The following is a 16,556-nucleotide window of genomic DNA, read 5'->3' on the forward strand; positions in this document are numbered from 1 at the left end:
TTTTTCATGGCCAAACAACTGCTTTCGCATCTAAGAGGAAGATTATTTTTCTTCTTCCTCTGATGACAAGATGGGACCAGCAGCGTTGACAGAAGCAGAACAGATAGGTCATTAGGGATTGTGTCACTCATAACTGTTTATTATTTTAACAACTTTCTTTCAGGATACATATTAAAAGGGGGCATAGTTCATGTACCTCAACCACCTTTCAATAGACTGAAAAGTATATATGAAGAAGTGAATGGATCCTATTTCACCTTTAATTGGATTTAAGACCATTTGTATGAGACCTAGAGAGGAGAATGCACGGTCTCAACCATGGAGGAAATTCAGTGTTAACACGTATGGAAGTTATTGAGTAACTTCTGCTGAAATTAATAAAAGCGTTCTGACAAGTGTGTTGTAGTAAAAGGAATGTCACCAGATGGACCTATCAGACTTGATAGCACAGATAGGAACATATTCCCACTTATCCACTTACATTTGTGCATAAGAAGTCTAAATTATGATGGAAAAAAGGGGACATTCCTCTAAAAACAGGGACACATGGGAGCACTATGACAACCGTTCTCATATTGGAACTAAATGAGAAGCCATTGAGCTGAATGGTAATATTAAGCCAGATACATCTGCATGGTAGCAGGTTATCGACAACCCCAATAATACTCACAGCCTCCTTATGATATCACCCTAAAAATGATATAAAAGTGAACATATTGGGCACCCCTATGTGGCTCTGTTAGGCATGCAAACGCTACATGAGAATTAACATTGATCTAGACCATTGCAGTGATAACTACTGAAAGCCATCTAATGGAGGACATGATTGCTGGGGGAGCACACAGTCCACCAAGTAGTGTGTACCAGAGAATAAGTACTACAATCTTTGTTATAAGCTTAAAAACTAACACTAGTGGATTAGCGCAAAGAGGAAAAGATAGCTTTACATCTTCAACACCAGACTGATACACGATAGGGAGATGAGAAGCAGTACAGAATGTATCATATTATTTAGTGCTCACAAAGCCAATCCATCCTCATCTGCCTTGTGATAAAAACAAAACAGTAACACATGGGCACTTAAAAACAATCCTAGTTGAAAATAATAGACTTTCTCCTCGCTTTTAACAGAGCGTTTACAGTATGTTCTCAAAGCCTCCCTGCAGCATCATGTACTATTTACTTAATGAGCACTTCCATAGAACTAAATTATATTGTACTGAGCTGAGCTACAGGCAAAGTTAAAATTGATGCAATACCAAGCGAACACTTGTCAGAAAACAGGTCTACCTACATAAGTCTACGAGCTTACTTTTTCCCCCCAAACGATCAGCATTAAAGTGTGTTTACCAGGCTTTAAGGATGTGTGTTTAAGATAATATATTAACATACGTGTATATGAGCCTTCTAGTAGTTATTAATATGTGAACAGCAATATGCAGACAAAACAACTGTATCAGCTGGAAGAAGACATATAAAAACAACTGGAGACAGAAGTATTTCTTATTATACATTAATTAAAAAAAACAGTTATATATCCCCCTCTGCTAAATATAATTAAACAAGATTTGCTTACTTTGAATTCTCTTTATATCTTGTGGTTCGGGAGAATTAACACTATTAAAATGAATGTCCTACCTAGGTTGTTATATCTATTTCAGACCCTTACTGTCAAAGTTCCAGATTCCTTCCTAAGCTCTATTCAATTTCTCTGTGGCAAATTTGTGTGGCAGGTTAAAAGACCCAGACGTAGTAGGCTTTGTTTAACCAAATCCAAATATAATGGGGGTCTGGGACTTCCTTTATTTGATAAATATTACCAAGCCACACAATTGACTCACCTTATCTCTCGGCTCTTGCCTGTAAGACTTAAAAAATGGGAAGACATCGAGGAATTGTTGTCCCCTGATATGGGAGTGTGTTTTTTGCCCTGGATACCTAGGGGTATCAGACCAGCCTCAGCCTTTGCTATCCCAACCATTCGTTTCACGTTGGAAGTCTGGGATAAATTGAACAAACAATACGCACTGGCCCCTTATCCATCACCACTCACTCCGCTGTGGAGACATCCTCGTTTCTTACAGGGGTGCATTAAGGCTTTTGCTTACCCCTGGAGGAAAGCAGGTCTTGACCGTTTTTTTCACCTCTTGGGTGAGCATGCACCACGTTCCTTCACGGACTTAAATGAGAGGTATGATCTTCCGAGCAATCAATATTTTCATTATATGCAAACAAAAAGTTTTATACAAGCTCAGTCACAATAATCTAAGCTCTGTCCACCAACGCCTTTTGAACATTATTGCATTTATAGCTCTGGTCATCGTGGCTACATATCCATACTGTACAGTTCTCTAGTGTCCTCCTTATTCCCTTCCACAGAATCATTTGAGCGGGCTTGGGAACAGGATCTTGGAGTAATTTTGGACGAGGAGGGATGATCGCTCATACTTCAAAGGATCTCAAGATCTTCTATTAATACAGCCATTCGAGAAAATACTTACAAAATTTATACTAGACGGTACATGGTCCCTGCGAGATTGCATTCTATCTACCCTCACACCTCCGACTTATGTTGGCGTAATTGTGGTTCTTTCCTCCACATATGGTGGGTTTGCCCCTAATATCACGATTTTGGAATGATGTATTGTTACTGGTTAAACAGATTACTTCTATTAATATGCCTAAGGACCCGTTATCTGTGTTCCTGTACCAGCCTACCAAAGGGATCTCTAAGTCATCGGTCAAACTTGTTCGACACATATATAATGCAGCCAAGTGACAGCTAGTGACTGGAAGAAAGCTCTGCATCCCTCTAGAGAGGCTGTTATAAATAGAATCTGGCACACTGCCTCTATGGAATATGTGCCAAATCTCCTTCATGATACAGTTCTGGCTTTTCACAAAGTGGGGGCCCTTGGTATAGTTTTAATAATAGCAATGTACCAGGCTATCTGTAAGCCTTCCATGTTCTCTTTTCTTTTTCTGATTGTACCGTCTGTCTCTTACTTGGTTTTCAGGGTTTTTTTTATGCCAAGGAGACTTTCCTCTTTCTCTACTCTCTCTCTACCCCATCCCCCCGCTTCTCTCTTCTTCATTTTACATGGGTAAGAGTGCCATATGTATAGGGACGCACATCCAATATAGAGAGTCCTTCCTTCCCCCTGTTCCCCCCCTTTCTAGTCCTTTTCCCCCGAACAAAAAATAAATAAAAATACCCAGCAGTCTGTACCAGTCTTTTTATATCCATATACTTACATAGTCTCTTTATGGGGCTGGTTTGTCTTTCACTTGTATCTATGTATGCTAGTTCTGCAAATGTTAGCTTATGTTTGATACATGTCTGTCTAAGTAAGATATACTTATTTATGTTATTTTCCAACTCAAACCCCGGATATTTAATAACACTGATTGACCTGTAATGTTTTTACCTGCTGTCATAAATAAAAAGTAAATAAAAAAAAACAAAAAAAAAAACAGTTATAACAATTATGTTTGGTTTGTACGTTTTGAATTACTGATGTCACCGAGATATTGTTTAACTAGTTTATTTGTGTAAAAGACATTCAATTCTTATTTAGTTAACATAACAGACTGAAGCCTTACCTTCCCAAGGAACAGTACAAAATCTCCCACTGTGTTGATGGCAGCAACCCTTAGAGCGTTCTCCACTAGAATAACAAGGGCATCTTTTGCAGAAGTACAGAAATTAGTGCTGTTGATAGCAGTGGCTGTATATGCATTCTAGAGCAAGACAAAAAAGAATAGAAAGTATTTGTGACATATAACATGACAACATAAAAAGTATGCAAAAGACTCAAACAATATGGTAATCAAGATTTCTGCCATGTATAGTATTAACATTCACTATAGTTTGTAGACCATTTTGTTTACCAATGAGGACCTACAAGCACTGCTTACTCAGCAAAATATGAGTCTTGAAATATTTGCTTAAAAGAGAATCTGCTACAGTTTAAGTAAATATGAAAAATAAAATAAAATCACATTTCTTCTATGCTCCGTCTGTTCCTCAAAGAGCAATGTAAATAACATGCCCTGTATGCCAATGTGAGAGAGAGTTGGCAATGGTTAAGCCATGAGTTCGATTCCAACCAGAGCACTATGGGCCTGATTCATGTTCGGATGTACGTCCATCTGCATAGCGTATCTTACATGAAATAGCTCTGCACTTGCTCAGAAACGGACCTTACGCCAATGTACACAGTTGCATGCAATTCATGCTAGAACGCAAATGGCATTTACTACTGTCTACTACTTGAGAGGCAAAATGGGGAGAGGGAAGGGTTTGATTCAAGTCTGAACGCGACTTGCAAGTTGCAATCAGACTTGAATAAGGCCCTATGTGTGTAGAGTTTATATGTTATCCCTGTGTTTGCAAGGGTTTTATGCGGGTACTCTAGTGTTGTCCGATAGTACAAAAACAAACTGACAGGTTCATTGGCTTCCAATAAAATTACCCATAGTGTGTTTGTGTGGTAGAGAATTTAGGCTGTATGCTTCACTGGGGCATGGACTGATGTGAATGATAAACATTCTCAACAAAGTGCCTTGTAATATGTAATCATTCCTAGAATGTACAGTGAAATATACAAATCCCAGCATTCATTGCGACGGATTTGATCTGAAGTGGACTGCAGGACTAATGTTTATTTGTTCAGCCCAAGAAAGAAAGAGAAGAGGCAAAGCTTGAAATACAGCTTCTACAAGGGGAGAGGCATCAGAACTCATGCAAGCCAGCTGAGTACCATAAGTCTGCAAAATAAGGTTTGAAGAACAAATCCACCACATGTTCACTTAAATTGGACTGGAATTTATTAGCTGTCCTTAGCTCTACTGCTGTTCTGGCATTAGAGAGGCTAAGCGCTTGCTGAGGATCAAGCAAACTCCATAAAATCCTGATACCCAAATGATTTGTCCATGTCTACTGCATACTTGAAAACTGCTGGCAAAGCCAACTGAAAGCCAAAAGTAAAATTGCAGCACAAATTCTATTATTTAATTTAGTTATTTGCTTTGCTCTTAATTTGAATGCATTGAGCAAAAATCTATTTCTAAGTCAAATTGGTCATTGAGTCTTGTGACAGCATTAGAACTTAGTCAGGACCAATATAAGAAAAAAAAAACCAAAACAATGTGGCATGAATCAGTAATTATATCCCCCCTTAGACACCTCTTTTCTAAAGTAAACTGATTTGATAAAGGGTATGGAGTCATTAAGTTGTAAGAAAAGGTTAGCTAGTTTAGGCATGTTTACTTTAGAAAAAAGGCGTCCAAGAGGGGATATGATTACTATGTACAAATACATTAAGGGTCAATACAGAGAACGTTCATAGGAACTTTTTGCCCCAAGAACTGTACACAGGACACGTGGTCACCCCCTAAGGTTAGAGGAGAGAAAGTTTCACAACCAGCAAAGAAAGGGGTTCTTTACAGTAAGAACAGTCAAGATATGGAATTCACTGCCAGGGAAGGTTGTGATGGCAGATTCAATTAATATGTTTAAGAAAGGTTTAGACAAATTTGTATCCAGGGTTATGACCGTTAATTAAAATGAAGGACAGTAGTGGATCCAGGGAGAAATTGGACTGCAATATTGGGTCAGGAGGTATTTTACCACATTGGAACAGATTAGTGGTTGCTTCATATGGATCAAATTCAAATATAAGAGAGGGATCACAGTAGATTCAAATTAGATTGAAGGACTGGTGTCTTTTTTAACCTCAACAACTATGTTACTTATGCATTGGGAGAATTTTATGAGCTAGCATGTGGGGAGGTCTAATGGGCATGTAAAGGGCATGTGGGGGAAGTCTAAATAGCATGAAAGGTGCATGTAAGTGGCATAATTAATCCTACACAGAGGATGGAGGTTTGCTATGTTCCTTCTAACTGAAGGTAAGGGTGATGCATAGAATCTTGAATAACCATGGGCCTTACATATCAATCACATGTTATTATGTATGCATGGAATAGTGAGAGTATGGCAGCAATTGAAGATCACTAGCCTAACACTTTGCTTTTTAGTAATTTTAATCAATCCAAAAGTTGTTTGGCTAAATGCTAAAAACTTGCAATTTGTGATGTAGGGAGACTGTTAAAGAAAATTTCTACTCAAAATGAGGTTTCCTATTCAATCATTCTGTACCTCACAAGGGCTAGCGGGGTAAAATTAAAAATATCTTCAATGGGAAATGTGCACTGAAAGCAGCACCTTATTACTGTGGTTCATATTGTATCAATTACCATTTTCAATACACACCCCCTTCGGCACATTGACAAAAGCTTGAACCTTACTTGGCAGCTCCACTGTTTAGGGATAGGGGTGGTGTCCTCAAGGAGGGGATGTTCAATCTGAGATTAGTTGTTCTCTTACAAATTTACAGTGAAAAGTCATAAGACATTTTACATCAATGCTTCAAATATATTAAAATTTCAGTGTGTGATTTGCTCGCCATTAAAGACTACGAAACGGATATATAAATGTACCACAGAGCTCTTACACAAAATAACAATAAAAGCATACACGTCTATACAGGCTCCTAAGAATTAAAGGGCTGCATTGAATTAAACAGATTTTTTCTTTCTATACGATAGCAACCACCAGGTTAGAATTTGAACAATGAACGTACACTTGACAAGGCACTTACCTTAAATATAAAACCCAAATCACTCACGACACTGTGCAACATTTAGGAGCTAAAAAATTGTTGCAATCTTGTATACAGGCAAAACAGGACACAGCAGCATTACAAAAACCCTGCAATGCGTTTGTGTTAATCATGACTAAATTCATGCCTAATAAAATGAAATGACGTAATTAAAAATTCCATTTTAAGCAGATTAGGAAAAATGGTTTCTCACCTGATTTAAATATGTGAGGCACTTTTCTAGACACCAGAGGCAACAGATGCAGGATTTCAACATACAGCGTGCACAGGCATTTTCCTATAAATGAAAGTAAAAAAAAAAAAAAAAAAGAGGTAAACAAATCCTTAAAGTGAAAAATGTATAGGACTTCCCTGGTGTAAGCACGGGCACAAAACGTCAACTTGCCTTGGAAAAACTGAAATTGTAAGCTTGAAATTAAACTGATTGGTGAAAAGTGCAGATGTTCAGCAAGAATCACTCAATTCAATAGAGTTCCGACAATAACATTATAACCGCATCAGGAGAGTATCCACGTTTTTAATGGATTTATCAAAGTTTTATTATCACTGAGCAGAACTTCAGTAATATATTGAATTTCTGAAAGAGCTCCTCCCTCCCCACCCCTTTACAGAAACACTGTACCAAGGAAGTACAAACATCCATTTATATAGTTTATGGCCATTACAACCTTCAGTCACTTCATTTGTAGCCTCTCCCTGTGATGGCTTCATTTTATATAATGCAAATGGCAGTATTTACCAAATGCAATCCTCAGGAAGCCCTAACAGTGCAGGTTTCCAGGACACAAGTAACAGAATTATACCACCTGTGCATCAGTCATTAATGAACACAACTGTGCTCCAGTGAGGCGATATGGCAAACATGCACCTGGCATATGACATAACAGAAAATACAAATGTGATCAGAACAGAAAATCTAAAGCAAATCAATATTTTCATGTGACAACCATTTGCCTTAAAAACAGCATCAATTCTTCTAGGTACACTGCACATAGATTGGCTCCAACTTTATTCTGCAGCAGGACAATGACCCCAAAACATACATCCAATGTCAATGTCTATCTCAGAGAAAAGAAGAACAAGGAGTCCTGGAACTGATGATATGGCCCCCACAGAGCCTTGATCCCAACATTGAGTCTGTCTGGAATTACATGAAGAGACAGAAGGATTTGAGCAAGGCTACATCCACAACCTCCCTGCCGAGTTCCTTCAAAAGCTGTGTGCAAGTGTACCTAGAGGAACTGATGTTGTTTTGAAGGCAAAGGGTGGTCATATAAAATATTGATTAGATTTAGATTTCTCTTCTGATCATTCCCTTTCCATTTTGTTAATTAATAAAAATAATTTATTAACACTTATATTGAAAGCATTTTTACTATGCAGCATTTTTTCCACACCTGCCTAAAACTTTTGCACAGTGCAGTATACTTTAGAGTGTACATCTGATACAATTCTGTGCATTTAACTAATCATTACTTTAGCAAAGAAAATTAATATATTCAATTCAAACACGGTTTCTTCACCTGTAATGTTAAATAGATAACACTATGAGTGGGGGAAATTCAATTAACTGTGATATGCTTCTGCGGACACTTCCGGTTATTACGGTAGAGGGATCTCCATCCATTTTTGCTTACACCTCTATGAGCAGGAGATTTCAGGCGGTGGTAGTCAGTTTAACGGTACTGACTAACCCAACAAAGAAGAGGACGACAGAAGGACACCAACCTGAAAAACAACCTATTTACCAGGATGCAGATGTCTTCATGGGACGACTCGCTGTGTTGCCGACTGTGTTAGATGACGGCATAACAAAGCGTGACATGTCTTAAAGCGGCGATGGACGGACCCAGCTGTCTTTGATGTAATGTAAGTATTATTTTAGGCGTTAGGGTTAGGATTAGGGTTAACCTTAACTCTCTAACCCTAATACCCCTAATCCCTAAAATAATACCTACATTACATTAATGACAGCTGGGTCCGTCCATCGCCGCTTTAAGACAAGTCACGCTTTGTTATGCCGTCATCTAACACAGTCGGCAACACAGCGAGTCGTCCCATGAAGACATATGCATCTTGGTAAGTAGGTTTTTTTTCAGGTCACTGTAGTATCAAATCGGTGTCCTCCTGTTGTCCTCTTCTGTGTCGGGGTAGTCAGTACCGTTAATAGGTACTACACCTGATTTCAGGCCAGACATTGCAGCGGAGTCTCATCATGTGAGGCTCTGGCTGGCGGCACTTCGCTTTGAATCTCCTCTATAGTGTGGAATATTTGGGTTTACAGCCTCAGCATATTATAGAATCTATTTTACAGGAGTAATAACCCTATTATTTTATGGCGTGGATTTGGAAAACAAGCAAAGTCTTTTGTGTTTTTAACATGACTTTCTTTTCAAGAACCCAACAAAACAATTTGACTGAAAAACATTTCACCCTAGACATTACAGTTTTACAAATTACATTTTCAGCTCTTGTCAAAGTGCCAGCCTGGTTTGGCACTTTGACGGATGACAAGCTAGGACTGCTGTGAGTCACCTAGTCTTTTTTTTTTTTTTAAAGGGAAAAGGGAGCAGAATAGAGGATGATTCTGCCCTTTGAATTTCATGAATTCTTGACTCATGCAGAAGTGCTAAAGTCACAATAATGTGCAACATTTGACAAAAATGATTATATAATTAGTACATTGTAATGAGCCTCTAACAGAAAAGCATCCATCATAGTCAAATTAGGACCAAGTAATTTGCATCCCTATTTGTGGGAGACTGATAAGCTTCATGATAATGTAAAAACACTTTTATGGCTAATTAACTTCATCTTTGGGCATTGTAAATAGGGAAAACATTGCCTAGACACTAATGGAACTCTCTATAGTCTGGTACTTCATAGTCTATCATTTGTCATTAATCATAGATACATCCCATTACAGTAGCTGTCATTTTTGCTGCAAAGGTGACAGGAAGCAAAAGCAGCTTTTATTGGTAGTGTTACTAAAATTTAGACGCTTATGGGGTTTTTAAATGCTTACTAAAATAAATATTATATGCATATATAAATACATACTTGTAAGCCAAGAGAGACCTGTCTAGTGTGTAAGGGTCTTGTATGGGACTTAAAGAAAATCCTGTTTAAAAATTAAACCGAAAGACTTGATATTGTTGCAACACAGTTTACAAAATGGGTTGGGTACGAAATTACGACTGATGTCACCGACAACGACTATACTGACAAAATAAATCAGATTTAAAAAATGACTATAAAACAAAATGCAGACTTGGCATAAAAATTACAATCTACATCACCGACATGCTTCTGTTATATACCTAAGGATGGCAAAGATGGCAGTTTGTATTGACGTTACTTTGCATAGCGACTTGCAGTTTTCTGCATTTAAAGCGGCAATGCCAACAGGCAAAGAGTTTGCTACATCATTTAACAGGCTAAAGAGATTTACATTACACATTGCTGGCATTGCCGCATTAAATGCAGAAAACTGCAAGCAGCTATGCAAAGTGAAGTCAATACAAATTGACGTCTTTGTCTGCTTTCGGTATGTAACGGAAGCATGTTGGTGGTATAAATTGTCATTTTTATGCCAAGTCTGCATTTTGTTTTTATAATCATTTTTGCCGTTTAATTTTTTGGGTTTTTGTCAGTAGTCGTCGTTGGTGGCATCAGAGTCATTATGAGGACTACCACCGTACAGAACACTACCCTATATTGACAAGCAAAATACAAACACTGTTTTCTATTAAAGTTTCTCTATTAGACGCTCTACTGCAAATTACATGTATAAATGGCCATCTAAAATAACAACAACAAAAACAGCCAAACAACAGCAACAACAATATATCTCTTGCATCCACTCAAAAAAACAAACAAACCAAAAACAAAGAAAACAGCCAAACAACCACCACCTGGAATTATTACTCCTTATTTGACCCTGAGAATTTAATTTAAAAAAATAAATTAAAATGTGTACATATTTTCCTGGGCCTGATAACTGAGGCAGATCTTAAATAAATATTTTCTGTCTCTTGACTTGGGAGAACTAGTTGCATACATTTTTAGATAAAGGATTGTGGTAAATGAAATTATAGGTTTTTCCCATATATAAACATCAATAAAGTAAAATAAAATATATTTATGTAAAAAATGCCAATATATTACAATACCAATCTGTCTGAAAAAAATATATCAATTTTACTTGGCTAGACATAGAAATAAAAGCCAAATACATGAAAATTGGTCTGGTTCATGAAGGAGCAAAAACTCCAGTTATTGTTACATAAAAAAACCCAAAAACACTCAGAGGCCATTTTATTAGGTACACCTGCGCGTTAATGCCAATATCTAATTAGCCAATCACATGGCAGCAACTTGATGCATAAAAGTATACAGACACAGTCAAGAGGTTCAGTTGTTGTTCAGACCAAACACCAGAACAGGTAAGAAATGTAATCTAATTAACTTTGGCCGTGAAATTCTTGCTGTAGCCTCTAGAGAATGCAGAACTGTGGGTGAAAACATCTCGTTAATGAGATGTGTCGGAGGGGAATGGCCAGACTGGTTCAAGCTTACAGTAAGGTGACAATTACTTAAATAACCATACGTTACAGTGGTATGCAGAGGAGCATCTCTGAACACATACAGCACATCGAACCTTTAAGTAGATGGGCTACAACAGAAGAAGACCACACCAGATTCCATTTCCGTCAGCTAGGAACAGGAAACTGAGGCCACTGTGGGCACCGGCTTACCAAAACTAGACAGCTGAATATTGGAAAAATGTAGCCTGGTACGACAAATCTCAATTTCTGCTGAGACATGCAGATGGTAGGGTCAAAATTTGCCGCAAACATCATAAATATATGGATCCACCTTGCCTTGTGTCAGCGGTGCAGGCTGGTGATGGTGATTTAATGGTGTGGGGAATGTTTTCTTACCACATATTAGGCCCCTTAATGCCAAATTTAGCATCATTGAGCATGAATGTGTAGGCGATAAATCTGCAGCAGCTGCGCGATGCTATCATGTCAACATAGACCAGAATCTTTAAGGCATCCTACCAGCACCTTGTTGAATTCATTGTCACAAAAAATTCAGGCTGTTCTGGGGGCAAAGGAGGGACCTACCCTGTACTAAAAATGTGTGCCTAAGTGGCCGCTGAGTGTACATATTTTGCTAATAATTTTTCTTTAATAAAAAACCCCATACAAGACAAGCTGATATAAAAACTGATTTTCCCCTTACCTGATGAACCTTATTTAAAGGATAAGCCAAAAACATAGAATGTCATGTAGTTAACAAGAAACCGATTACACATGATTGGGCAGACCTCCAAAGAAAAACATTCCCTGTTGTAAAAGTCATGTAAGCTTTATGCTCACCTTTCCCGTCAGCTGGCTTTGAATGTACATGAGAGTCATTCGTGGGATTTTCACAAGGGTAATAATAAAAGCTCCTTTAGCTACTGTCCCAAGATGATAACAAATGAGTCTATTTACAGAAACCAGGATGGGTGTAAATGGAAGGTCGCTCTTGTTCCTGTACAGAAACAGCAGTTGGGATACAAATTTCTCAGTGAACTTACAGAATGTAACCATACAAGTAATGTACAATCTGGACCAATGTAATCATTGTCACATCATATTTTCCACAAAACTAAGCTGCAATGTAGATATCTCATATGTATGAACATTTTAAAATCACAGGATTGAAGACCTAGAAACAAGCTACAGTAATTGGTATGACCAAAGGACTAGGTCATAAAGGGTCTAGGTGGAAAAAAAATAAAATAGCAAAAAAGTTATTAGCAGATGAGTCACTCTCTCCAACAAAAACACCTATTTTACCTAAACTGCACCAGTTTCGTTTTTCTTTGCACCAATTATCATATATAACATGGCATAGATGTGCAAATTTTGATGAGCAAAATTGTTTTGCTCAATATGATGAGTGAAATTTGCTGTACATTGATGGCACAGGGCATGCCATACAAAATGTTGGGCAGATAAATATTCATTTTGCCTTTTATATCATTTTTAAACGTCAACAGCTAGAAAATGCTTGCACGCAATTTTCAACGAAGCAGGAGTCTGCATGGCCTTTATAGTTCCTCCCCATAGTGCTCAGGTTTTAACGACAAATAATAGTTGGCTATAAAAATAAGCTTAATTAAGGTGTGGTGAGATTTATTTTTACTTTTGAGAGACATGGATATATCCGTGACTGATCACAGATTCTTAAACAAGAAGTGGACAATGAAAATGTGTACCCCCATGGATTCAGAGTCATATTTGGCTTGTTGTCTATTCTAATTCCCCTACACTTTTCACGTTTTACTAAAATGTGGTTAAATAGCCCTTTTTCAGATACATAATAAAGTAAACATCCCTTCTAACTTCTATCTCTATGAAAACAGTAGGTTCAAGTGGACAATCTGTGAAAACAGCTTACCGAGTGAAATAATAAGTAACTACAGCTCCTGCAATCGTCATCTGCTGACAGGCTAATATGAATTCACTGATCCAGATGAGCCCTACTAAATGATACCACCACATGTACTGCAGTGGGCCATTGATCTTGAACTCCACAAACCCTTGCTCATTAGTAAATGGATCACCTGAAAAGAGAAGTTATAAGAGCATATTAATATTACTTAGAAATGTAATCAACGCATCTTCAGAGACTCTTCCTACAAAAGAAGCCAAGAATGTATTTAGTTCTCTCTTACAGCACAACACTTTGAGAGTAAATCAGGCTTCTAATTCATACCTGCGGTTCCCAGAAAAAGCAGGACCATGACCCAGTACACCCAGAACAGGATAAGCGCGAAGAAGGTCCAGAAGGGCTGGAAGACTAGTAGCGGGAGATGGATGAAAACCTTTCCAGCCACGTTAAACAAGGCAATAGTGAGGGCAACCCGCTTCCTCATAATCAGCATGATGAGTAGCAGGACTACCTGCCAAGGATGAAAAGAGAAACTCAGTCATAGAACATAGAAGAAATATAGAAAAAACATGACCTAAGGAAATGTTCACAAAGTTGTCTGTTACTGTGGAATATTAACCAGGAAGGGTAAATCTCACTAATGTGCATTCCATATTTCCACATACCCTTACCAGTCTTACCAGAATCTCAGCAATGTCTTAACCATATGCTAAGACAGGTTAGTAACCACTTTGTAATGATAAAAAATGATAGCACTATGTGACGTGGCTTATTTTACTTATACAGGAATACATTTTGCACTGCATGACAAGCTTTCTAGATCATAAAATGTCACCTCACCATTTATTTTCAGTGTGGTAGGTTGACATAAATTTCTTACACATTGACAAGGCAGAACATGGTTTCTAAAGCTTTCTATGATTTAATCTGTTTAAATGGCACTACATACAGGAGCCCAAAATAGGACTTCATCTTCTCTTTATAGTCAATACAAATCCATGCACAGCTGGAAATCAGCATCAATGACAACATTAAACAATAATGACACCTCTCCATTACATGTTCATCTGGCAGCACCAGGATTATCTATACCCTTCAAGGACAAGGAAAGGTTTGTGGGAAGCAGCATGCTGGGACAGATAAGAACTTCTCAAGTTAACATTAGCTCATTTTGCATTGTATGGGGGTAGTTTTAAAAAGCACTTATACCAGCAATATATTTTTTATTTAATTTTTTGCATACGACTATGAAGGCCTGTGAAAAAAAAATTAAAAAATAAAAAAATAAATATATATTATATATATATATATATATATATATATATATATATATATATATATATATATATATATATATATATATATATAATAAAATAGTATAATTAATAGGCACTCACAGGACTTTTCCAGAATATTAAAGTATTTATTCCATTAAAAACTGGTCAACATTTCGGGCTCCACACAGCCCTTTATCAAGACTAACACCACAGTGAACCAAACACCCTTATATACCCTATACAGTGGGAGTGAACCGATCAGGCAATCACCAGCTGTGCAAATTGGCTACACAAGGTGCAAAGCACACCAAGAAGGAAAAAACAACAGCTAATGAGCTAACTGGGCTAACAGAATACCAGAGAAACCTATAAAGACAAAACTGATGCAATATATACAAGCAGTAATTAGTATATAATATATCCATATTTAACTGTTCACTAAGAATTGCAACAAATTAGACAAGTAAAAAATACCTTGTAGCATTAAAGTGCAATTTATTACACACAGTAGAAATTAATATGTCATTAGATATTCAGTTATAATCAAAGGAAGGATAATACAAAACATTTGAGTAATTGGCGTAAACTATCTATATAAAGGTTTGTTGCTATCTGTTATAGCAAACCTATATACATCACTAAATCCAAAAAATAGCCATGCACAAATCTGGTGAATAAAAATTATACTAACTTTGTATAAGTGAACCAAAAAGTAAGAAAGATGAAACCACAGTGTAAAAGAATATTACCACCAAGTAAGGAAGGCATAAAAACAAAGATCAAACAACTAGAGCACTGTAAATAACCATAATGTAAATATTTTTGTTTTTTATAAAAAACAACCAAGATAATTCTCATTATTTAGCCCACCAGGGGCTAAAGTATTCAGTTGGGCAATCCAGCGGGCTTCGCGTTGTAGAAGTATTTTGGGTCTGTTGCCACCTCTGGACAGTGGTGGCACATGATCAATTATTATGCACCTCAAACTTGTGACCTGATGTGATAGGTGTAAAAAATGTCTTGCAACCGGTTTATCTGATGTTTGATCTCTATAGGCCGCTCTAATGGATGATCTATGATTAGCAAAACGCTCCCGGAAACTGCAGATCGTTTTTCCTACATAGGCTAGGCCACAGGGGCAATAAAGGATATAAACCACGAACTCTGAAGTACAAGTGAGGCAGTATTTAATAGCATATCTCCTGTTTGTATGAGGATCCTGAAAATGAGTCCCAGTCAGTAAGCTATTACAGGTGGTACATCCACTACATTTAAAACACCCCACTTTCATAGGGGGCAACCATGTTTGGATCGTTGGAGTATATGCTGCTTTACAGTCCGCATGTACCAAATAGTCACGTAAATTTTTACCTCGTCTATAGGCAAACATCAGTTTCTTAGCCAATGATCGAGGTAGACTTTTGTCTGTGGCTATAAGCGGCCAATGGGTTTGAATAGTTTTCTTAATTGTATTGGAGGCCAAGGTGTATCCCTTGTTTATACCCTCTCTGTAGAAAGGACTCTTCTGAGCGAGTTGTTGATCAGCTAGAGTGCTATCTGAATTAATGCGGAGAATACGCAGAAATTGGGAATATGGAAGTCCCTTCTTGAATGGCACAGGATGAAAACTGGTTGCATGCAAATAAGAGTTGTGGTCAGTCGTTTTCTTATACACTGTAGTAGTCAGGCGTCCATCTTGTTTCATGATCACCAGGTCCAAGAAATGGATACTATTTAAGTCATATTCAAAAGTAAATTTGATTGGTGAATCTGATGCATTAATAGATTCAATCATTTCATGAAATTGCACCTCAGTGCCCATCCAGATGAGAAAAAGGTCATCAATGAAACGTCTAAAGAATGCAATCTGGTGTCCGAACCTACTCAAGATGTGTTCCTGCTCAAAATGGTGCATAAATATATTCGCATAGCTTTGGGCCAAATTTAACCCATTGCAGTCCCAGCCACCTGTAGATAATACTGCCTTTCAAATTTAAAGTAATTTCTTTCCAATGTGAGATGTAATAAATCAATTATAAGTTCTGTAGGAACATCCTGTGTATACTTAAATTTCACAAAAGAGTTGCGGACTGCTTCAATCCCCGCTTTATGAGGAATAGCGGTATATAGGCTCTTTACATCC

At 37.5% G+C, this 16,556-nt stretch overlaps 1 protein-coding gene across 1 annotated transcript in view; it reads right to left on the reverse strand.

The window, feature by feature from the left end:
• The window catches only part of SLC44A1 (solute carrier family 44 member 1), a 94,164-nt gene that overhangs the window by 10,132 nt on the left and 67,476 nt on the right, over positions 1 to 16,556 (reverse strand). Inside the window, exons 9-13 of the mRNA XM_075210451.1 lie at positions 13,461 to 13,647; positions 13,143 to 13,308; positions 12,074 to 12,230; positions 6,880 to 6,963; positions 3,604 to 3,741 (exon numbers count right to left, since the gene is read on the reverse strand). Coding sequence (XP_075066552.1) covers positions 3,604 to 3,741; positions 6,880 to 6,963; positions 12,074 to 12,230; positions 13,143 to 13,308; positions 13,461 to 13,647 — 732 coding nt within the window. The remainder of the gene's footprint in view (positions 1 to 3,603; positions 3,742 to 6,879; positions 6,964 to 12,073; positions 12,231 to 13,142; positions 13,309 to 13,460; positions 13,648 to 16,556) is intronic.

The sequence above is a fragment of the Mixophyes fleayi genome, chromosome 1, assembly GCF_038048845.1.
Source record: "Mixophyes fleayi isolate aMixFle1 chromosome 1, aMixFle1.hap1, whole genome shotgun sequence".
Taxonomy (NCBI): domain Eukaryota; kingdom Metazoa; phylum Chordata; class Amphibia; order Anura; family Limnodynastidae; genus Mixophyes; species Mixophyes fleayi.